The 24115-nt window shown below is 40.1% G+C and overlaps 1 protein-coding gene across 2 annotated transcripts; it reads right to left on the bottom strand.

The window, feature by feature from the left end:
- Positions 1-409: 409 nt before the first annotated feature.
- On the bottom strand, positions 410-24085 carry LOC101915815 (protein-lysine methyltransferase METTL21E-like). Of its 2 annotated transcripts, none has more exons than XM_005229406.3 (5): positions 22341-24085; positions 16138-16222; positions 5550-5707; positions 2921-3038; positions 410-1972 (listed from the first exon to the last, which is right to left on the bottom strand). In XM_005229406.3, exons 2-5 carry the CDS (start codon positions 16205-16207, stop codon positions 1548-1550), a joined length of 771 nt encoding a protein of 256 aa, XP_005229463.1. In that variant the 5' UTR covers positions 16208-16222; positions 22341-24085; the 3' UTR covers positions 410-1547. The 2 variants fall into 2 exon arrangements, with proteins under 2 accessions (XP_005229463.1, XP_055657202.1); XM_055801227.1 differs by lacking the exon at positions 22341-24085 and adding an exon at positions 17656-17771.
- Between the last annotated feature and the right edge of the window lie 30 nt (positions 24086-24115).

Below are 24115 nucleotides of genomic sequence, written 5' to 3' on the forward strand. Positions count from 1 at the left end.
TCAAGCATGGGATCCTCAGCTCCCTCTGGAAAAGTTTGGCAGCTCAAACTTTTCTCAATATGCCGCAAAACCTCAAACTCTCTGCAATATGCCACCTCTAATGCTGGGCACCTCTGTCCCAAGAAAACCAAATGTTCGGCTGGAAGTAAGAGTACATTCCAGTTATGCCAGTGATTTATCATAATTCTGACCCATAGTTGTGCCAGACAGCAGAGTAAATAAGTAACACACATCTGTCACAAGAAGAGGTACAAACACTAGTATGTTCTGGTAGTCTTCATTTAAAAATTGTCAAATGTGATAACACATAAAAAAACTTCTGGAGGGAATACAAATAGGACCTTAAAAGACAAAGACTGACAGTCCCCAGAGCCCTCAAGTTACTAGAGCAATTGTGTGCTACAGTAGAGATAGTAAAGCTCTGTCTGGAAATTAGCACTTTTTTTGGGTTTTCCTCTTTAGTCTGCAAGAGACTTGAAGGTCTCTCACACTCGATTGCAAACAGAATCAGAAAATATGGGGAGTGCACAGAATCATTTTATTAATCTTCCTGAAAGAAAGTTCTGTGGTCAGATTAACATCCTTGGAAGCCTGTCAGAGAACAGGAACACACAATACTGAGAGGCTAGGAGAAAATAATTTTGTTTGCCCATACTACAAAAACAAAAAACATCTGAGCCTGCCCAGGCTTCGGCCACACCATGCCAGGATCATTTAGTTTTCTACCTCCTGCCACCACCAGCCAGCAGCGCAAAACTCCTCTCTTGATGGCCACTGTCATTTTCCCATTGCTGTTCCCTGAGGTCCAGATAACCATCTATTTTTAGAGAAGCAGACCTCCAAGAATTTAAGGCCTTTGCAAAGAGCAGTTGGTGATATGCTGTTCTTTTCTTACCCGAGACCTTTGTTCAAGCAACAAAACATTTAACTCCCTCTTGTCTCTGTGTGCGGTCGTCTGTGGAAGAATCCCTGAATCTAAATAAAAAAATGGAAGGGGAAGAAAGCATAATCGTTAAATCAAAAGGTAATTAATATAGCCTGTCCCTTTATTATGACAGTGTATTTACCAGATGGGGTTTGTTGTGTTTTGGGGGTTTGTTTTAGCTAATTTAATGTCCTGTAAAGGTTAATCAAAGGAGGGATTTACATGATAGTGAGAATGAGAGATCAGATTTAACACCACAACTTTTAAATACAAAGATTTATCATAGTCTTAATTTTTAATTGATTGCTGATCTCACAAGACATCATTCAAAGCTGCAATTGAAAGCTATTGGAAATATTCATTACATGACCCATAACAATAATGCTAAGCTATGAAAGTTATTAGTGGTGTCAGCTTAGCACATATAAATCAACAAAACGTCAAAGATACATTTCTTCTGTGTATAAAACTATTGGCAAATTGAATTTAGGAATTTGTTAGGGATGCATGAGGAATCTGGTGTTTTGTTTTAGCTATCTCTAAAAACATCATTCAAGCAGCTACTAACATGGAAATTATTAAAGAGAACAAGCTGAAACTGTCACCTCCCTGTATCTCTCTTTCAGACCGTCAGATTGGAAGGTCTGGCTTTCATCCTGCCTTTCCTCATTGCCTTATACAAGGTTATGTTCAAGCTCGGGTAATTAGAAATCACCTCTAAATCAAACAGTGTCTGAAATCTGTCTACAAATTTGTTCTCTTTGTCCAACCTAAATCTCATAGCCCAAAGAATAACAGTGTCATTTTTGCACAAGTGATCAAAAGTTAGGAGGAGTTCATCCAGGAAGGGATGGTTGTAAACTACATCAGCGGCCATAATGTAGTCAAAGTGACAGGAAGACCTAGGAAAGTTCTTTTCCAGATCAATCCCCCAAGACAATTCCTTAACATGAGGCTGGTGCTGGCATTTCAGTTTTGTGTTTTGGAGAATGTTGTACTGAAGGTTTCCCAGCAGTTCTGGCAAATCAGTGGCAGTCACGAGTGCACCTGTGACAAGGAGAAAACAAACAATCTTTAAATATATTTCAAGACTTGACTAAAAAAGGAACTGATTTAACCAGGCAGCTCTCATTGAGGGGAACAGAATAATGTAAATGCTCCCAAAGGCTCTTAGCCACTGTGCTTAAAATAAATATTTGGTTCCCAGTAGTTCCACTCTACAGATTGCCATCTAAATGCAGATGGGGATGGGTGGGAAGAAATTAAATAGTCAATGCATCTTGATATCATATTGGTTAAAAGTACAGTGAGCAACTAAGGATTGAAGAATACTAGTTATTAACTCCAAGAAGTCAGCATGAGATTTAACCATTGCCTCTGGTTCTTTCCTTTTCACATAGCAGAGAAAAAAAAAAAGGGGGGGGGGGGGGGGGGGGGGGGGGGGGGAGAAAGAAAGAAAACCGCAAATCTTTCTCAGACTACAGAAAGCTAGAATTCTGTTAAAATGCAGAAGTCACTTCTCTGGATTACTCATGAGGAAGAACAGGCTACCATGAAAGAAAATACAGTGTCTGTAGCAGAAAAATCAAGTTGCTGAAAGAAAATGATGAGCACAAGTGGAAAGAAAGTGACCTGGCATCCAAGAGCTGTTTGGTCAATGGAAGGTGATACATTGGTCATACCTACACATGGCTTAATGTGGTTGCCACTGATATCCTGTGAGGCCACTAGTTTCTCATTTCAGTTCCTGTTTAACACTGTTAATGACAACATCATCTACTGGGACCCCCTTTATGGCATCAATACATACACTCAAAGCTTTACAGAAAAAAATAATGGAGCAGGTTTCCAAACAAGCCTTTTCGAATTTACTTTTTCTTGCTCTTGAAAGCTTCCAAACAACAGCCTTTTAGAAGAACTGAGACACTTCCTTTGTCCTCCGGTATTCACCTGAGAGATATTTCCAAAAGCATAAGAGCAATGGTAGGTACTCACCCAGTAAACTGGCTACTATGGAGACCAACCCAGTTCCAGCTCCAATTTCAATCACATTTTTGTCAACCAAATTGTATTGTTTAGAATTAGTTTCCAAAAAATAACACAGAACCAGAGCCTGTAGGGGAGGGAATCCATGAACATACTAAACAAATAAATTAAATAAATCCCTTCACTAAATATGCATTGTGATGTAAAAGCATGCAAAAAGATGCTTCAAATGAGCAATATTCATTTAAGCACTGTCCCTAAAGGTTCACAACTCACTATGATCTTTGAGCTCTATAGACTAACAAAATAAATGCTACAGCATGCCTCAATATAGGTTTGTAAAGCATTACAGCCAGAAGGAACAACTTCAATTATCTAATCTGTCATGCTGCATAACATGAGCTATAAAATTCCAGTCAGCAATTCCTGCTTATAACTGCACTTACTTCTCATTGAGTTAAAACATGTCCTTCACAAAGACATCTTCATATAAGGACTGCTTGTGAAAGAAAATCCACAACAAGCACAGTTAAACTCTTCCGATAGTTAATTATTTCTAAGAATAATTAGCTACCATAAAGATTCATAAGGGACCAATAGATTTACACCTTTTCTTCCGGTTCAGTTTGTTTTCAGTTGCTAACTTACGTTTTTTAAAGTTGCTTAACAAGGTAACCCCATAGAAAACTTTTATAGCAAACAAAGCCACAAAGAGCCCTCTACCGCAGGCTCCTCATATATGCATTTATAAACTGATTAAGAAGCTTCTTTAGCATTTCTGCCATGTCTCATACTGACCAGTGAGTTTTAGTTCACTGTTGAAATAGAAATTGCAGATTTTATTTCTCTGGCAAAGATAGTTTCCAGTTAGACTCCCATATTTTTTTCCCAGATTTTGATAATCATACATTCTCCATTGACAAACACCAACTACGGTTGCCACATCTTTTTGCCTTTCCAAATGGTCATCTGTATTGCAATTATTAGTGGCTTAGTTTGGCACAGCAAAATCACACTCTCAGTTTTGCTTTTGGCTGATTAAGAAGGAAAGGAACAGGAGGACTGTTGACCCAATGTTAACATGCTAGAAATTCAAAGAAAGCTTTTGCTTTCTACCTCTTAATTCAGATGAAAAAGAGTAGGGTCTTTTATGCAAACTTACACATATCTCATAATCAGCAAAGCTTTGATACAGAAATAAGTCTGTAAACACCAACACTAATTAAAGCCTGGTTCCTAAAGATTGTTTGATTAACATTTAAAGGTACATTATATTAAGTTTTTCTGTTAGTTCCGTATATTCCTATAATTTCTTCCCTCAGAGTTTTGTCCTATTCTGTTGTAGAAACCGGCTGGCAGGATCAAAATTTCTGTGGGTTAAATTAGGGAAACTTTGAAATCTGCCTTCCTTTTTATGAAACTTGCAGAAACCTTATTTTCCTTAAAGCTTTTGCCCTTTTGACAAATCTGGCTGACATTTTTCAGAAGAGTTCAAATACGGCTGGATGGAACAGCAAGGGAGAACATGAAGCGGCACATATAGAAGGGTTGCTTTCCACAGCAAAACTGGCTAAACCCTTCCAGAAAAAATATATACTTTTCAGTACAGCCCATGATTTTCTGACAATAATTGGCAGTCAGCCAACCTTTCCTTGAAGACATGCACTGAAGCCACTGAGATACTGCATGAATGACTTGACCAGTTCTGCTGAGACAAGGAAAATTGTTTGGAGTTCAAACAGCAGAGTACACTAACTCTCCTCAGTTGAATTATGGCCATACTTCTTAAAAATAGTACGATTCTGGGAGGCTGATACCACTGGAACAGAAATGGAGCCTCCTGGGTTTTAGTCTGCTCCCTCCTACGGGGGCTCCTGGAGATGGTTCTGTTTCAGGGATGTTCTCTGAATGCACCAAGTGTCAGTGATGCATCGTAGCACCTCCCTGACCACAGTCGTTCCTTTCACAATGGAATATTTCAAAACAGTCAGTTAGCTGCATTTCACAGTTTCAAAACCTTGAAGAAGTCTCTTTGTATGGTGGGCATGTTGATGGTTCTTATATCGAGAGCCAAGGACGATGGTTCTGTCCCACTAGATTTCTGGCAGGTTAAGAAACAGAAAGCTCCAGCTCAGTCTTTTCGCATGTCTGCATATTTAGAAGGTAATTTATTTTATTTTATTTTTCACATTAAGAGCTTGAGTAGCTTCTGTGAGTGCTAATACCTTGTGAGCTCATAACACAGCTGTTTCGGCAACCTGGATCTGTCTGCTGTACAGCTGCCTGTATTTATAAAATGTACAGAAATATAATCATCACAAAACTTCCATATTTCCTTCGAAATATGCTGCAATTGGTCAATAGGATCAAAAAGTACTGGTAGGTGAGGAGGGGACACAAGATCATACATCTTGTATGACAGGGGCACAAACAAGAAATACCATTTAAGCTTTAAGAACCAGGAATCCATATGAAACAAGGCTAAATTCAAGTTTGGGATTTGCAGAACAGAGACTGAGAAGCACTGAAAGTTTTCCTTGGGTTTACAACATACAACAGATTTATCATGCAAAACAAATTAAAAGTGCTAGAAGACTCCAAAAATAAAAAAAATAACAATACTGCATAAATACTGTACCGATGGCCAGACGACTGCTCCATAACAATCAGTGGCTTCTGTAATTCTTATCTCATGGCCAGCAAAGTGAAAGCCTTCCCAGGCCTTATGAGTTATAAGAGCAGGAAAAAAACGCCTTCTCATGATTTCTGCAACTATCTGTTCATCTTCTTTTTCCCCTGGAAGCAAAAGCATAAATGGTCAAACAGGCTGAGTGGACTGATAATGAAACTACCAGTTTATATTGAAAAACTGATTTGGAAGCAAGAATGAGAATTGTGTGTGTGAATAAAACTACATCTCACCATTAATGGTTAGCATGACACATGGGAAGTATCCTGAATTCTAATTGGAGTTTTCAGTTTATGGCTAAATAATTTCTTTCCTGTTTTGTCGAAGAAGCCAAGTTCGTAAAAAGTAAAGAACTGGAATGTTACCATATATTGCTTTCCATTTCAGCTATCCAAAGGAAAAAAATTAACTTCTTTTATCCTTCAAGAACAGCTGCCCTAGTATAGACACTCATGGTCTTACGTGCACAATTTTTATATTATTTTCCATATCCTTTTACTGTTCACTTTCCCCACTTTATGGTTCTTTTTGACAGTAAACAAAAGGAGCCACAGTATCATTTATGAGCGTCACAAAACTTGTGAAACAAATCCTAGCAACACAAATTATGACAGACAGGAGTGAAAGCACTAGTGTTGTCAGGAAAGCTTATCCACCCACCCCAAGAGAGCCCTGTCAGGGGGATTCTTTCCAGTTGGCGTGATATCCTGAATGTCATCCCTGTTGCTAAGCAAAGGGTATTTATGATAGCTAACATAATCCCAGATAACTCTTCTAACAGGAGAGGATTCATTCTTTTTTAGTTGAATACCGAGCCAGTTTCAGTTTTGCCATCATCACACAAAGCTGCACCATAATGTTGCACACACACAAGTATATACATATATATATATATATATATAATACACATATCTATAAGTGAAGCTGTCCAGAACATTTTCTTAGCAAAGTCTAGAATCATTCCAAGTTTTCACAGGAAATTTGCTTTCACAGCCAACTATGATCTCTTGGCAAATTAGCTAAAGTAAAACATGTTTACAAGCTATACCTCCTAGAAAGCATGCTAGATGTTAAGATAACTGGGTTACCACCTTATCCAAAGCAGAGTTTCTGTATGAAGCCTGCAGTTGCCATCAAAATCACAGCTATCAAGATTGGGATCTGCATAAAAACAGCAGGCCCAATGGTTATTAAAAATGAAAACATTTACATTTTCATCAGCATAAAACACATTGGTCTAGGAAAGATTCTTCACCTTCACACTCAAATCACTGCAGTCACAGGACATGATGGCCTCAAGTGTTGTCATTTGCTCTGCCATATGTCTCAGTATTTTTAGGCCCATAAGCTATTGGGATGTCTCTCCCCCTTCGTTGTCATAGAAGGACCAAGGAACAAAAGCAAGTGTGAACAAAGGAAGAGATGATACTAAACAAAAACACATCAGGAAGATGCTCAGGCCCATTAGCCAGTGCTTTAAGCTTGTAACTCAACTTACTCTCAGCATCAGAGGAAACTAGAGAATAGCAACAAACAAGGAAGAAAAAGCAAAAATGTTCATGTGCAATCTTAGTATGTTGACAATAAGACAGAATCAAAATGCTAAACAAACAAACAAAAACCCCAACTAACTAACCTACAGCATTCTCCAAAAATGTATTGGGTGTGGGGGGATGACCTTAATCATGGTATACAGCAAAAATAACGTAATGCATATACTACTGGAAAAAACATAAACAGTGTAATTTTATAAAGGTAACTTAAATAAAATAGTCAATATTGAAACTACTTTTTTTTAAGATGTTAGAAAATAAATAGCATGTTTCAGCCAGTTATATCTTTTTGCAAGTCTCTAATGTTAAGCTGAGAGAAAACACATGCATGGTGCCTGCAATCAGGGAACTCTGCACAAACATAAGTTAAGTGCCAGAGATACGCTGCTCCAGGGCAAAATTAATCTTTCCTTATGAAAGAATTAATATGATGCTGTCTTACTACACATATCATAAGCGTATTTAATATATCATTTTGTTTCCAGGCATACCAGATATAGCCTGCTTTTAATCTTCTCTGATTGCTTGGAGCAGTCTGATCTTGTTCTGTGATCACTACTAGCTGTGGAAGGAAAAAGCTATTCCTTCTATTACCTCCCAATTACAACCATTTTTCTTGATTGTTTCTCCCTTGACATCTGTTTTGGATCCAATTTTGTCAAGAAGCCATAACATAACTTATGAAGTCTTAACTTACAAAGCTTCTGCCAGAATACCTATAAAACTTTAGCAGTACTACAGCTACCCCTCTAGTGCTCAATAAACATTTCCCACCTATTCCCTACATTATCAGCAATCTTACTACTTCAGGCTCGCAGAGCACCTATACTAACAGGGTTTGTAGGCCACTGCTCCCTCTCTGAGCTAAACTGTCCACAACCCTGAAAGAAGAATCCCAAATCTGATTAATAACGCCTTTGGCCATCTTAACCCACCTGGAGGATTACCAAAGGGATATCTGGAGAAGTTTACATATTTTTTATATTTTGACTTCCCCTTTAGAAGATCTTACTATTGTGGAGAATCAAAAAGAGTACATGTTTCATTAGAGACATCATATGGTAGACAGGTTTCAAAACCCTAATGAAAAACGTAATCAGTACCAAGATGCTAATGATTCTGACAAAGAGTGCTGACAAAATAAGGAGTGAAGACTTTTAGTCAGATTTGCTTGCTTACATACGAGTTTCCCTTCATATTGCAAAAGGCACTCTTCTATTTTCTGCTTTATATCTTCCAAAATAACTAAACTTGTGGGACTGCACAAAAGGAAAAAAGCTAATTTTTCTGTAACTGCCTTCAGAGCAGTCAGAACAGAAGAATAACGAACTAGTGGGAAATCTTTCAAGCAACAAGAAAATTGTTATCAGGCTAAGCAAAATCCAAATGAGATTAAGTCTTTTAATACATCCAAATGTTGAGAAAGTTCTTCTGGTACTTCAATCAAACTAGTTTCTTGCTAACAGATGCAAAAAGCTGGTAGGAAGTTATTCTTCTGCAAGCATTTATCTCTGTGTTAGTCCATATTCTCTTGTTCAGGAAGAAAAAGACTTGGAATTATGACTGAATGAATGGATTTTAATGACATTTTAAGACAACAAGAGCCAACCCATCAGTAGAATAGGGTCAGAGAAGAGTAAAGGAGACTTGACTGATCTGGCTTTCAATTCTTGTAAGAATGGAAGTGGATAATGGGCCTTTCCAGCAATACTACTCAAGCATCCATACTAAAGTGTCAGAACTTAAAAGAGTCAGCTAGGACTGATTCCTCGCTTCTTCATTTGCCTGAGTTTGACCAGGCAGGTTGGCCTCACTCCTCTTCTGTGACTTGGAAAGGCATGGAAGTGGTATATACATAGAATGACTTTCTTCAGCCTATTCATCTTTTTGCACGAGCATGTATACACAGAAACCACTGAGTTTCAGGTGCTAGAAGATGCTACATTAAGATGAGACAGTTCAATCCTGTTCAGGTAGCATATAGAAATTGAGATACTTTTGTTAGTGAAACAGATAGTGTTGCTTTGGTCTTGAACTTGTGTTCACAAAGAAGTTCCCATCTCTTGATGCCCAAATTCCTCTTGAAATAGAATTTGATTGTCTTTAAGTTTCTTAAGACTTTCTGCCTAATAGGTTAATTGCTTACAGCATTCTTTGAAATATTTTGGGTAAAGTATTGTTTATCTTGAAATTCTAACATCTTCTGAGCCTGTTCTTGGAACTCCCTTGGTTTTAAATTAATATCGAGCTGAGGGAGAAAAGTCATATACAGCTGACACATCTTGCACTATATCAACTACATCATTATGAAAAAAATCATAAACATCATTCTCAAAGGCAAAGCAATCATCGTTCTTACAACTGAAATGTGAACATAGTTTTCCAAAGAGACATACTAAATCATTTGGAAGACTGGAGTTGTGAAGTCAGTGGCAGGTTAGTTAGAGAAACGTGTGTCAAGCTGCAAAATCTTGTGTAGGGAACCAGAGGATTTTGCTGACACATTCAAATGTCAAATGAAGTGCTTTATATTAGAACAAAAACTAAAGAAAGAAAAGGACGTGAGTTCTGCTGAAACAGAGTTGGAGACGGCCTTCAAGCGGGAAGGGAAGGCAGAAGGAAAATACAAGGAGATAGACCAGGTCAGAATGGAAGGGGTTGCAAACTGCAGCGTCTTTAATGACGAAGCAAATCACACTAATAGACCTTAGGGTTTAGGCTATCTTTATCTGCACGCTTTTTGCTTAGAATGAGTAGAAATAGTACCTGTTTAGAAACATGCTACATGATCAGCTGTTCTCTTACACCAATTGTCACATAAAATCATGCTTGGGAGTATACAGCTCCATCAGGAAATGGTAACCTTAAAACTCAGTCAGGTATCTTCCATCAGTTAATGGCATATGTTAAATTTCTCACTGCATAACTAATGATACTGCCTACGTTAATGCATTCTCCGCTGAATAAAAATTGAACAGAGACAGGCATTGTTAAACAGCACTTAAAAAGCAGGAAAAGCAGCAAGAGACAAGGAAGCTGAATTAAAATTATATATTAAACAATAATAGATACCACTGTCCAGGTACTTGAATTAAAATCTGTCTAAAAAAGAAAGTAAAATTACCTTTCCACATGAAAGCTATGAAGAATATATTAGCAGTGAATATCTCTATTTTCAAACTCATTCACAAATAGCACACAGATTAATAAAACATCCTCCAAAGTACTTTCCTAATGGATTAGGACAGCATTAATTCAGAAACAAATTTTCCCCAATGATTCATCAAAACAACCTACAGGAGGAAAAAAATGCATTATTAGTCTCTTTCAAGTGCTAGCCCGACCCTGCTTTATCTCTTGAGGTCAAATGGTGTCACAGCCCAAGGTGATAAGGAAATAAGACCCAGATGTCTTCTGCTTCTCTCATGCTTTGATGGATCTCCTCCAACTGGCAAAAGGAATGAAACCCAAGCCTTCATCATGATGTTGACCTGACAAAGTTCAGCCCTCCAGCAACAAATCCTCCCTTCTTCAGAAGCAGTATACTCTCTCCTGTGGAATTTAGGTTTAAAATTTACCATTTAGACTTGTACTTACAAATATTTTAAGAACGATGTATCAACTACTGTAAAGACATACACGGTTCCTCTAAGGCTTCTCAGAAATTGCCTCTGAGTTTGATGAGCACAGGAGGACTATCTGTGCTGACGTTACTAATTGAGTAATTCATGAGTGAAAGTTCCAAGAATTCATGATTGCCAGGACTCTTCAGGTCTCCCCACTCAGGACACACGGAACTGGAGTTATCCAAAGTAAAGATTCAAGATGTATTTTATACATATAATACATACACAATATATATCATATATATTACATATATATACATATGAAAGCTATCTATGTATCCCCATATCAGGAAGATACCTGCAGAAAGGTCAGTAAGGGAACATATCTGCAAACTGTTCTGTAACTATAAGAGGTGACTGAAGAAGAGTTACATTACTACACTGATAGGAATAATCAGAAGGCAGCCCTGTGAATCCATCTGGGTATTTCAATGGCTCAGAAGAATTTTACCCCAAATCTACATTAGGACCCAGCTCTAAGGGACTCTGGAGAGATGATTTTTGCTGAGCTACTGACTTAGGGTCAGAGCCCTGGCCTTGCAAGCATTACAGATGGCTCCATAGAAACATACACAATCCTGATTCACAGAATGGTCCCCAAACCGATATCACTTTAGTATCTTCATTTTATTCCACTTCCATCCCATTCCATTACATTACAGCCAAGGACCCTTAAAGGAACAGGTTAGGAAGGAAACCTAATCATGTCCTTGACTTCCCAGACGTCAGATGTAACCTACACCTTTCTAAGAATATAAAGCAAAGCACTGTTCCAGTACTTATCTAAACTACACAGTTAATTTTGCCTTACTTCATCCCTACCTACAAAGCAGGAAATGATCATGTAACCTGAGAGTAGGCATTCCAGTACATCCACTACAAGGAACCTGCTGAAGTGATGGCAATGATGAGGTGTATTATATTGATTAATCTGAGATGCTATGTCAGAGTAATATAATGCTTGAAACTTTATACTTTGAAATGCAGAAATACAAAACTGCCACCCACAGGCAGCCTCTTCTCAGCCAAGAGACAAGATGCATTTAGCTCAGAGCACGAGAAGGGAAGAGGAGGAGAGGGGTATGCTCACGGTATCCAGCCTATGTATTTACCCAGGCATGAGAGACACATTTTCAATTTGCAATGCACACCACTCATATCCCAGCCCTATCCAAAACACAGGTCATCCAAAATCATTAGAAGGCTGAAAACAGAGAACCATATTCAGCTAATCTCATGAACACATAATGAATTCAAATATGACAAGTACTTCCCTTGTTACTTCATCATGTTTGTCTGTCATTGAAAACATCTTCAGGTCTAGGCTCAGCAGCTATTTGATCTCTAAAGATAACTAAATTACTTCCCTTTGACCACAAAAAGTAGACTATGTTCTTAAATTAGGTGGTCTAATGTACATTATAAAAGGCCGACAGCCAATTTCCTGATGGATAGGCAGGCTCTGTATGAGTAATTTAGACACTGTAAGTCATTGTCTAGTCTAATCTTTCACATCTCTTACCTTGCCCAGTCAAGATGGCTTTGTGCCATTGAAAGCTCTTACTTCCTTGTAATGACACGCCAGAACATGCCAGGTACCACAGCCAGTGGAACAGAAGGGACGCAACAACATTCCCCTACCAATAACTCTGGATTTCTAAAATGATTCTTTGAGGAAAGGACCTGAAAGTAACCTAACAACACCAATCCATGAAAACATACCACCTTTCTCCTGTAGCAGTTGAGAAATATTTAATTTATTGTTGAAATGCAGCGACTACAGAGGGGAAAGATGTGAAAACAGGAAAGACAGGCACATGGCTGAGGGGTAAGAATGTATTACAGACTTCTCTACAGAGTTAACATCTGATTTGATTATCTGAGTGTTGCCTCTAACTTCTGTTGTATCCATACACAGGAAGTTTCCATCTGAGTTTAGTAATGTCTTCAGCAAAAGTGGGTCTTGTCGGAGGAATAGAAAAGGAACAAAGAAATGTTAATTCAAATTAGTACACCTGATTTTTACTATAGTATTTGAATGCTGCCACTTTCAAACAAAAGAGCTCAGAGGTATGTTACAATAGCCAAGAGGCAACTTCAAAGAAGAGATGCTTTTAGACTATTCTGATTTGCTGTGAATTGTGTACTTTAGCTCTAGTCACTCCTTAATTGGGTTGTACTCAAGTCTTATTCCACACTACCTCTTTTAGCCTTTTTTTGTTTGGAGACTGCTTGTTGCCTAAGAGGAGTAGAATTTGACTCCTGATGTTTCAGTCAATCTTGCAGTGAAGAAAAAAAACCAGTAGGTAACTAATGGTGTGACTTCCAGGAGTCTGGGGTTTTTTTAATGCTTTTGAGATGAGAATTAATGGAAGAGGTTGTTTGGTTGTTTTGGTTTTCTTAAACATAGAAGCATAATTCAAAGCTAAGAGACAAAAAAGATGAAGATGAAATGAAGAAAGGAGGTGGTGGGAAGATACAGCAAAAGTGTCATTTATATATAGCATAAATAGGCTCATTTTTTAACCAGCACTGTTAATTGCAAAGTCCACTATATAAAGAATGCTTCAGCAGTTTAAGTGCTCAAAAAAATGGAGGAACTGACTGCTGGACCTTCCTCAGAAGGATTCAAATTCACAACTCGCCCACCTGAGGGGTGTGTTCCAGCCACCCTACAGAACCAGCTGCTTCCCCTTCCCTCCATCACCACCAGAGGTGGGCCACCAGGAAACCAGGATTACAAGAATCATGCTAGAAGGACAAGAAGCAAGGGAAAGCCCAGCTATGAACTGCACACTCAGTTGTGACAAGGCAGACTTGCGCTCCACACTCTGCTCCTAGGATTTTTTCCACATTTTACAGCAAAGTCTCTGAAGTCAATGGAAAAGTGTCAGTGGGGAAAGGAATGAGCAAATAAGCATCTTTAGAAGTAACCAAGGAAACAGTAATGAGACACTAAGTCACTCCCTTTTCCCAGCTGAATATCTCAACTTCTAAATTACAGGGGTTAGGCTGCTTCTCACTTGCCTCCATTCCAACTACATCCCATTTAAGGCACCTTTCTGGACTCCACCAAGAGACTTGAAATGACAGCAGGAATTGACATCAATTAGGACATCTGTCAAGCAGGCTGAGTACAAGGAGTGTGCCCCTTCTAAAATGACGGGAGATATGTGAAGGTTACCAGGTCAGTATTTTCTCAGATATTTATGGATTAAAAACTGATCCCTGGCCAAGTGAAATGAGATGACAGAGTGTCAAGGACAAGTGTGCCTTGCAAGCTTGCTCTTCTCCTTTTGTTTCAGAGATAAAATCATTCTGAGGTGAATTTATATAACGCAACTGTGGTGAAGTAATTTAGTATCCCAAGAAATGCGAAGTGGCAGAATCTGATCTCAGAAAAGTTTAGCCAAGGAGAGTTAAAGCTAAATTCATCAAGAGAAATCATGAGAGGAAATAAAGAGACACATACAACGATGCAGGTGTGATGAAGAACTGATTGGATAAAGACACCAGAGGAAAGATCAGACTGGGTGAGGATCTACCTGTAAGCTGAGAACCAGTAGTAATAGGAATCATGAACAAGAAAGAGGAGTTTTAACCTGGAGAACTTGTGACAAGCCAATTAAGAAGGGAAAGACCTCAGACTGGAACTTGCAGAGAAACTGAACTGGATTAAGAACCCTGAGAAAGAGACTGGGTAGGTGAAGTTAATGAACTGGGAATAGGGTTGGTGGTAGAGGGAAAGGATGAGAACAAGGAACACACAGGCTCAGGTAAGTATTTTGTATTTTATATATATAAAAATATATAATTGAGCAGGTAAGTATCTGTGCAGCAGGTTCAGCACCCTTCACCTCCAGAACCTGGCATGGAATTTAATATACCAAAATCTGGTGCAGATGAAACTGTAAGGATATCCCAGTTTCCATTCTTGTCTCATCCTCTTAAATTGGTGTTTCTAGACATTGAAGAGAACCACCTGCTATTGCTATCAACAGGTTACTCTGTTAGCTAAGTGGAATGTATTTCTGTATTTGAGCTAAAGATTTTGCCCTACCAACTAATTTTGCATACATTAACCTAATGTCCCAGAATTCAATTTATTTTCATAATTCCAAAGCTAAAGAAGTTACACAAAGACTCACTCCTCCCCACCTTGAACCCTGCATGAAGAGAATATCAATATTAGAGACCCAAGCTTGCAGAAGCATAGAAATGCCTGTGCAACTTTCTATCAGCCCTCAAGTACTATGGAATACATAATGACAGTAATCAATATTTCAGTCTTTAGTAGTTCTACCTTTAATATTTATTCTTCTAGATATTTCTTCCCCCAGCAATCATACTTCATTGCATAGGATCAACTTGAGCTCTTGGTTCAAGTCAGAATTACACAATAGGAAAGGGAATTGCATTAAAGAAAATCTTCAGATTAAGGCACTTGAACAGTGCTTTGTGGAACAGCAATCTATACCAATCCCCATCAGCCATCTTTTTGTGCAATGTCAGTTTTCCAGAGAAGGTCATCAATTTGGGATACTTTAAAAAAAGTATTAAAAACCAAAATAACAAACATCAGTTTCAGTAAGCAAATAATTAATTTTAGGTATTGCAGTCATGCTCAAAGCTCCACCTTGCCTTGCTGAACATGTACGAAAGAAAAACCAGATGCTAAGCTCTCTTGAAAAAGCAGAAGCCCAAAAGCCTGGCTTTACATGGACCATGACTCAACTAAGATTTTAAACAAAAATATTATGAAAAATAAAATAATTTTAAAAAAACAAATCCTTTCACATTTAGCTGTAGAGCATAACTAGACCCCACCCCAAAACGACACCCACCCTTGCCCTAAAACCTTGTCTACTCCTGGTGACTCCTAAAAAGGAGATTACTTGTGATGCTTTAAGATCTTGAAAGATGTGCAACCATGAACTTGCCTAAGGAAAAAAGCTGCCATCAGTCCCTGAAGGAATTTGAAGGTTAGGTTTGAGGCTGTCTAGACAGAAACCAAGCTTGTAATAATCCATTCTTTCTAAATGACACCAACAAACAAACCTCTCCTGCATAGTTTGTTCATAGTCACAGCTTCGTTCCCTGGAATGAGTTGCAGGCAAATAACTGGAGGACAGATGCCAGGCACCAGTAGGAAACTGCTGGGACCATAGTATGCCAGTATATTCCTACATAGCTAGAACTACAACAGTGCTACCTGTTGTACTTTCTGTACAAGTGCCATAAACATAATTCTACAGGAAAAATTAATAAGAAAATAGCTCAATGTCAGCAAGACACCATGTACCTTAGCAATATTCCTAAGTGGAACAAGAAAATACAGTGAAAGAAGAAACATTTTACCTTCTTGTCTTTCTAATTCTCTTATTGGTTCATTTTGTAGATGATTCTGTTGTGATGATGTCCAATCCATGCTATGCCACAAAACCTGGGACAGAGAAACAAGCCTGCCTGAATAAAATTATTTCTTTTTCCCCACACAGCATTTCACACACACACCACAAAAATATTTTTACATCTATTATGCTATAATTTACTTCTATTAATAACAAAGACATGTAGACATATAAATATCAATATTAAAACCATAAAAGAAACAGAAACAGAAAACTAACTCAACTGTTCTACTTTCAGAGGGAAAAAAGCAAGAAGGTTTAAAAGAAAAACAAAAAAGAAAAAAAAAGAGCTTTGATAAACAGAACTTTTATGAAATTTTAAAATTAGAATCAGTTCATATCAGCGTAAGTAGGCTTATAAATGATTGAAAGGAAAAGTAGCACCAAACGTGTGAAAGAGAAGAAAAATTGTACCAAAAAGATCTACTCTTGCTTGAATTATTTGGCTTGGAAGGAAAGGAAACAACCTATTAGTAAAGGTTGCACATAAGAATAAGTAAAAAGCTGGATCTATAGACTGTGTATGTGCACAAAACATGTAGACTTGGGAGAAAAAAGTAATAGAAAAGTATGGCAGGGGACAATACAATTTTCAGCTGTCTGCAGAAAAGCAGAAAAACAACCAATAGTCTCCAATTCTGGATATTTTACAATCAGAAAAACACTGAGTTCACAGGAGAAAAAAAAATCAACTCAGTGCTCTGGTAATTTTTAAAGTTCTTGCACTGTTATATGGAAATTTTACTGATTTTTGCAGGAGGTTACAGGCAGCATACAGATAATAATCCTCAGATGTCTAAACCCCAATAGAGATGCAATTAAATAAGGCAATGTGTGATGGAGTATCTCTATCTAGCAAAAATTAAAAAAAAAAAGGGGGGGGGGCAGCGCAGTGGACACAAGCAAAGTAAAAACATATGCTGAATCTCGAGAAAACTTCCTCACAGCGCAAAGCCTTAGGCAGGTTTTCGTCGCAATACTTCAGATGAAAGAGGACAGTACCAAAACAGCCCTGTCTTGTTAGAGGGGCTGCATCATACCCTCTTGACTTCACCTTACAAAGTCACGCAGGTTTAATGTTTGGCTTTAGTACCACAATGCCAGCAGCCATTAACCTATTTGAAGGTGAAAAATAACTTAGGGGGTTTCTACACATCACCATAACTCATAAAATGAAAATACTGCTATTATATTTATGTCCATCTATGCACTCAGCAATAGTAACATCATTACATGGGACACTGTCGTGCTTTAACCCCAGCCAACAACTAAGCCACACACAGCCACTCATTCACCTTCCCCTCACCACAGGGGGAAGGGGGAGAGAATCAGAAGTGTAAAAGTGAGAAAACTTGTGGGTTGAAATAAAGACATTGTAATGAGACAGAAAAGGAAGAAAATCATAATAGTGATAATAAGAGAATTAGAATATACAAAGCAAGTGATGCACAATGCAATTGCTCACCACTTGCTGACTGATGCCCAGCCAGCTTTCCCCCACAGTTTATAACCTGAGCATGACATCGTATGGTACAGAATATCCCTTCAGCCCGTTTGGGTCAGCTGTCCTGGCTGTGTTCCCTCCCAACTTCTTGTGTTCCTCCAGCCTTCCCACTGGCAGGGCATGAGAAGCTGACATGTCCTTGACTTACTATAAACACTACTTAGCAACAACTAAAAACATCAGCATGCTATCAATATTATTCTCATACTAAACCCAAACCACAGCACTGTACTAGCTACTAGGAAGAAAATTAACTCTATCCCCACTGAAACTAGGACAGTATCCACCCCTTATTCTGTATCATTTATGACATGTCCAGGTGTTGCAGTTTAATCCTGGCCAGCAATCAAGCACCACACAGCTGCTCACGCATCTCCCCCACAGTGGGATGGGGGAGAGGACTGGAAAAGTAAAAAGTGAGGAAGCTTGTGGATTGAGATAAAGACAGTTTAATAGGTAAAGCAAAAGCCGTGCACGCAAGCAAAGCAAAACAAGGAATTCATTCACCACCTCCCACTGGCAGGCAGGTGTTCAGCCATCCCCAGGAAAGCCGGGCTCCATCACGTATAAAAGTTACTTGGGAAGACAAATGCCATAATGCCAAATGTCTTCATTGCCATCATTCCTTCTTCTTCCCTCAGTTTATATACTCATCATGATGTCATATGGTACGGAATATCCCTTTGGCTAGTTCAGGTCAGCTGTCCTGGCTGTGTCCCCTCCCAATGTCCCGTGCCCCTCCAAGTCCTCTCGCTGGCAGGGGCTGAGAAACTGAAAAGTCCTTGACTTGGTATAAACATCACCCAGCAACAGCTAAAAACATCAGTGTGCCATCAGCATTGTTCTCACACCAAATCCAAAACACAGCACTGCACCAGCTAATAAAAAAATTAACTTTGTCCCCGCCAAAACCAGGACACCAGGTCCCACACTTTCCAATACATCCCATCCAATCACCATCATCTTTCCTGTCTTTTGATATATTAACACAGATATCATTCCCTTAGCCTACAGGCCCCTCCTCTGAAATGTTCATTGGGTTAATTTAATCCATGACTTTGGGCTCCATCTGTTATGTTAGTTCTTCAGGGCAGGAGAGACTGTGTGTGGTGTTGGATTGTTGCATGCTGAAGCCAGTTCTTGTTCCATCACCATGCTGCTTATCTGGTTCTATCATCAAAATTCATTCTTCATTAATCTGGGTAAGTATAATATCATTTGTATGGCTTATAGCAACAATAGTAGTGATGACATACAGTATTATATAGCAGTTAACATCATACGATTCAAATCATTGGCTAGTCTCACCCCGAATCAAATCTTGGGGTGCACATCAGACCGCCCCATCCTCCTGCACTACCCACCAGGTGCACCCAGGTCCTTGAGCAAAAGCAGTCACGTGAATGGATTTGCCTTTGCCTGAGGCAGGAATAACCCAGCCTGTCTCCCCCAGCGTGTTCTTTATGTGCACTACAGGGACTTTATCCCCTTCTACAGTAGTAAAAGTTTTGATTGGGCAGGGCCAGCTCCACTGGCAGATCCCCTGGTATTGACTGACCAGGCGGTTTTGCTGAATGTGTATCCCAGTGTTTGAAAGTCCCACCACCCGTCGCTCTCAGAGCAGTCTTTCACAGTCCGTTGTGCCGTTTGATTTTCCCGGAGGCCGGTGCACGACAGGGGATGTGATACACCCACCCAGTGTCACGCTCTTGGGCCTGGGTGTCTATGAGGGTGTTTTGGAAATGAGTCCTGTTGTCTGACTCAACTCCTTCTGGGGTGCCATGTCCCTGTAAGACTTGTTTTTCAAGGGCCAGGGTAGTGTTTCAGGTGGTGGCATGAGGCACAGGGTCTGTTTGCAGCCACCACATGGTTGTTTCCATCATGTTAAGCACATGGCGCTTGCCTTGGTGCGTCTGTGCGAGTGGGATACAACCAGGCTGCCAGGCCTCCCCGTGATCATACCTCAGCCATCAACCTCCATACCAGAGTCCTTAACTGCTTGGCTTTGTTGATTGCGGCACGTTTCACATTCATGGATAACCTGTGCTACATTGTCCATGGTCAGTGGCCTGCCTCGGGTACGTCAGCACCTACATGATCTACTTTTACAGCCAGGTTCTGTGGGAGAGGATAGAGAATGTCTGAAGAGAGATGTGTGAGGAGTATGGAGAACATCTGACCATTATTGACAGGAGGTAAGAGAGAGGAGGATGGAGAATGTCTGACCTGGCAGGACATAAGAGCACAGCTGGGTATTGTGAAGGAGAGTAAGAAAGACAAACATGGTTATCTAGTAGCAAATAGGTGTCTGCATGCTTGTAGTGATATATAACTATGTAACTGGATGAATGGTTTCTGCCCGGAGCCTGGTGGTACATACAGCTGGAATGTCTATCCAGGCTCAGAGATATAAATACAAGCTTCTCTGTACAATAAAGCGTCTCTGGTTGCACCACAACCAGAGTCCATGCCTTCATACGTCACAAGGTTCTCTACCTGAGCAGCAGGATCCTGCCACAATGTGGCAGCCCAGATGGGTTTGCCTCTGCGCTGCTGGTGGCTCTGCTTCCATCACTGCAACCACCCCCACAGGGCATTTACCACCATCTACGAGTCAGTGCAGACACAGAGCACTGGCCACGTTTCTCATCCAGCAATGTCTAAAGCAAGCTGAATGGCTTTCACCTCTGCAAACTAACTTGATTCACCACCTTCTTCAGCAGGTCATATACGACTCCATACAGCCACCTTTCACCTCTGATGCTTTCCCACAATATGACAAGGCCCATCAGAGAACAGGGCATGTTGCTTCTCATTTTCTGGTAGTTCATTATACAGTGGGGTCTCTTCAGCACATATGACCTCCTCCTCTGGTGCTATTCCAAAATCTTTGCCTTCTGGCCCGTCCATTATCACTTCAAAGATTCCTGGGTGACTGGGGTTTCCTATTCAAGCCTGTTGTGTGATCAGTGTGACCCAGTTACTCCATGTACCATCAGCTGCATGATGTGTAGAGGGGACTGTCCCAGCTCTTTGAACATCCAGCCCAGCACCAGCTGTCGGGGTGCCAGGAGGAGCTGGGCTTCAGTACCAACCACATGTGAAAGCAGCTCAAACCCCTTCTTATGCTGACAGTATGTTTTCCAGCACAGCAGGCCTCGGGTCCTCTGTATCCCTAAATCCCAGCCCCCGAGCGTCAACCTTGAGTCTCCCCTGGTGCTTTCGGCCAGAGGCTCGGTTGGTGCAGTATCGCCGCTGGTGCACTGCTGTGGCAGTGACTGCCACCTGATGTTCTTTGACCCTCAGCAACCCCACAACAGAAGGGTCCTCCCCAGAGACTGGGCAAGGTAGGCAGCTGTTTAATTCCCCCTGTCTCCAAGGCAGCTATACCAAAAGCCACCGGTACCCTCGTGGGTCCTTGAAATACCCTCTCCTGAGGCAGCCCGTGCCAAGGATGCACAGAGCCTCTGGGCCAGTCACAACGGGGAGCTTTTGCCAGTCGTTCCCAGTCAGGCTTATTTCAGCCTCCAATACAGTTAAGCTGTCGGGATCCCCCCATCACTCTAGAAATACAGATGGGGTTTGATGGCATTAGGGCACACTGTGCGCCCATGCCCACTAAAGCCTTATACTCCTGTGGGAGTATAAATAAAGAAACAGACAAGTAAAAGTGAGAAAATTCATGGGTTGAGACAGAGACAGTTTAATGGGAAAGAAAAGGAAAAAATAATAGTAATGATAATAATAATGATAAAAGAGTTAGAATATACAAAACAAACAAGGCACAATGCAATTGCTCACCACTTACTGACGGATGCCCAGCCAGTCCCCGAGCAGCAACCCCCAGCCAGCTTTCCCCCCCAGTTTATATGCTAAGCACGATGCCATACGGTTTGGAGTATCCCCTTCGCCAGTTGGGGCCAGCTGTCCTGGCTGCGTCCCCTCCCAACTCCTTGTGCCCCTCCAGCCTCCTCATGGGCAGGGCACGAGAAGCTGAAAAGTCATTTACTTAGTGTAAACACTGCTTGGCAACCACTGAAAACGTCAGTGTGTTATCAACATTATTCTCATCCTAAATGCAAAATATAGCACTGTAGCAGCTAGTAGGAAGAAAATTAACTCTATCCCAGCCAAAACTAGGACAGGCACAGAAAAGAAATTCAACGGGATTCAAAGTCTTCGTAAGCATCTTCAGAATAACAAGTATAATTAGAAACTACTGGGACAGTAAGCAGTAAATGTCACAAACCCCCATCTGCTTGTCATCTACCTCAGAAGTATATAAAAAGACAATTTTTCTTCCCATTAGAAGATAAAAATAACAGGTTAATAATCATTCCCTTTGCATTCCAAAGCACAAGCAACATTGCACTATAAAATCATCCTATAAGGGAAAACCTTTGTGTTTTGTGGTCCTGTACTTCTGTTTTTTTCCATTCTAAAAATATCCTTTGAGGTATACTGAGCTACACAACAACCTGCCTGACTTTAACATACAAATTCAGGAGTACTACAAGCAACTACACAGCGCACAACAGCTCAGTTGCCCAGTAATGCTGTTTAAAGTAAATGATAAAGCAATTTAGAGTAAAAGACACAGACAAGTGGAACAGCACTGGCACCCACTGCATTTCAGCCAACATTACCCGAATCTCTTGCAGCTTTCCAAAGACTGAACTCCAACAGAAAAGTCCTTATCTGCCCCGTCTATTCTCTCCCAGGCAGAATTGTGCTCTGTAGCATGTCACACACTGACAATATCCCCACACCAGCAGCAGTAATAAATCTCGACAGCTGCAGCATGAACATGAAGTGGGCACCACACACTTACGTAAGGGAGCAGATTTTGTAACAGCAGTAGGCACCACCCAGTCAAGGGCACTCCAACCTGCCACATAACCAACTTTTGAGTACTTTTTACAAGAATAAGGTAGTGACAGAGTGCTAGTAACCACTCACTGTTACTAAAACATAACTGAAGAGCAAAACCCCATCCGTCAAAGGGGTCTTCCAAGCACAGAGGGCAAATTACAAAGGGACAGGGATGCATCTGTGGCACGGCTATATAAACGTGTGCGCACATTGGAATGCGGAACTGTAACAAGCTACCTAACACCCAAAATCCTACCTCACTTTACCCCATGAGACAGCTGTCAACGTGCATAAATACACAATTCTTCTCTTTTGTATATACAAGATGCACATTCGCCCAACAGATTGCAAACACTCACTGCATGGGAACAAATACAGGTATCTCCAAGACTTCTCTTATTTAGACTATAACCAATCCAGGACAGGAACTGCCTCTTAAAACAGCTTTTAGCAAAATTAAACTTCAACTGGGGTTTCTAGGCGCCACTGAAAAATAATAACTATTGTACAAAAATACTAATCAAGCCCTGCAGAGAACTGAAGGTCTCTCTACTTTCCTACACTTGGCAGAAAAAATTAACAGGAGCTTTTCTACGTTTACCAGCTGTCAAACAAATCACCACGACCCATCCACACTTTTAAAGCAAAATTCAGTAATACTAATCAGTGATTTGCAAAAAGCTGCTGTAAACTGTCTAGACTGAGAATTTGCTTAAAATATTATAATCTTTTACAAGAGTAATATCAAAAGGGATCTGTTTTGCCTAGTAAACACCATACATGAAGTATTAGACTGTCTGCAGCTCTAAAGGCCAAATCCCACCCAGTTCACCTCAGCCCTTCATCCTTTTAGGGGAGGCTAATGTTTCATATGAAACTTCATTGTACGGACCTGGCCTTTCAAAGAATGAAACGATGAGAAATGAAGTAGAAATATCAAATGAGAAGACAAAGAAAAGCAAGGAGGACTGAAATGTACTGCAAAAACACAAGTAAAACCGGCAGCATTCAGTGCTTTTCTACCTCAATCCACAGGAGCGAGAAATAGATCCTACAACCATTCAGAGACAAGTGAGATGGGGAGAATTCTGAGCCTAAAACATGGTTTCTCTCACAAATTAACCTGACATAAGTGCTGCAACCAGTGGATACCCCTGATCATCACTTCTGCAAAGAAATTCTGGCTTTGGACATGGTCATGTAACTACAAATCTAGAAGCATGACAACACTCAAACAATTATTGTGCATCAGATTATGTAAGGAATTACTGTACTGCATGATTTCCCATGAGATTTTATGAGGGCTTACACTGTCTCACGATGTAAATAACATTACTTTCAGCACAAAACTTTCAAGACATGCCGAGTGAAGGGAATGAGGAAATCGGGATAAAAAACCTAAATGAACTCACTTTCATTCTCGCAACACCTAGAAATAATCGAAGTAGTTTTCACGATTTCATTTAATGCCAAGGTTAACGAAGCAACAGATCGCATGTGATTTTAACAGCTCTTTCACCTCAGAACGCAAACAAGCGGACATCACATT

The sequence above is a fragment of the Falco peregrinus genome, chromosome 4, assembly GCF_023634155.1.
Source record: "Falco peregrinus isolate bFalPer1 chromosome 4, bFalPer1.pri, whole genome shotgun sequence".
Taxonomy (NCBI): Eukaryota; Metazoa; Chordata; class Aves; order Falconiformes; family Falconidae; genus Falco; species Falco peregrinus.

What these genes read in the sequence shown, in the direction of transcription:
- LOC101915815 (XM_005229406.3), bottom strand. Translation starts at nt 16,207, where the DNA reads ATGGATTGGACATCATCACAACAGAATCATCTACAAAATGAACCAATA. An exon ending in GAGCAGTCGTCTGGCCATCG is followed by an intron (nt 3,039 to 5,549) that starts GTACAGTATTTA and finishes CCTCCCCTACAG; the next exon opens with GCTCTGGTTCTGTGTTATTT. An exon ending in CATAGTAGCCAGTTTACTGG is followed by an intron (nt 1,973 to 2,920) that starts GTGAGTACCTAC and finishes TCCTTGTCACAG; the next exon opens with GTGCACTCGTGACTGCCACT.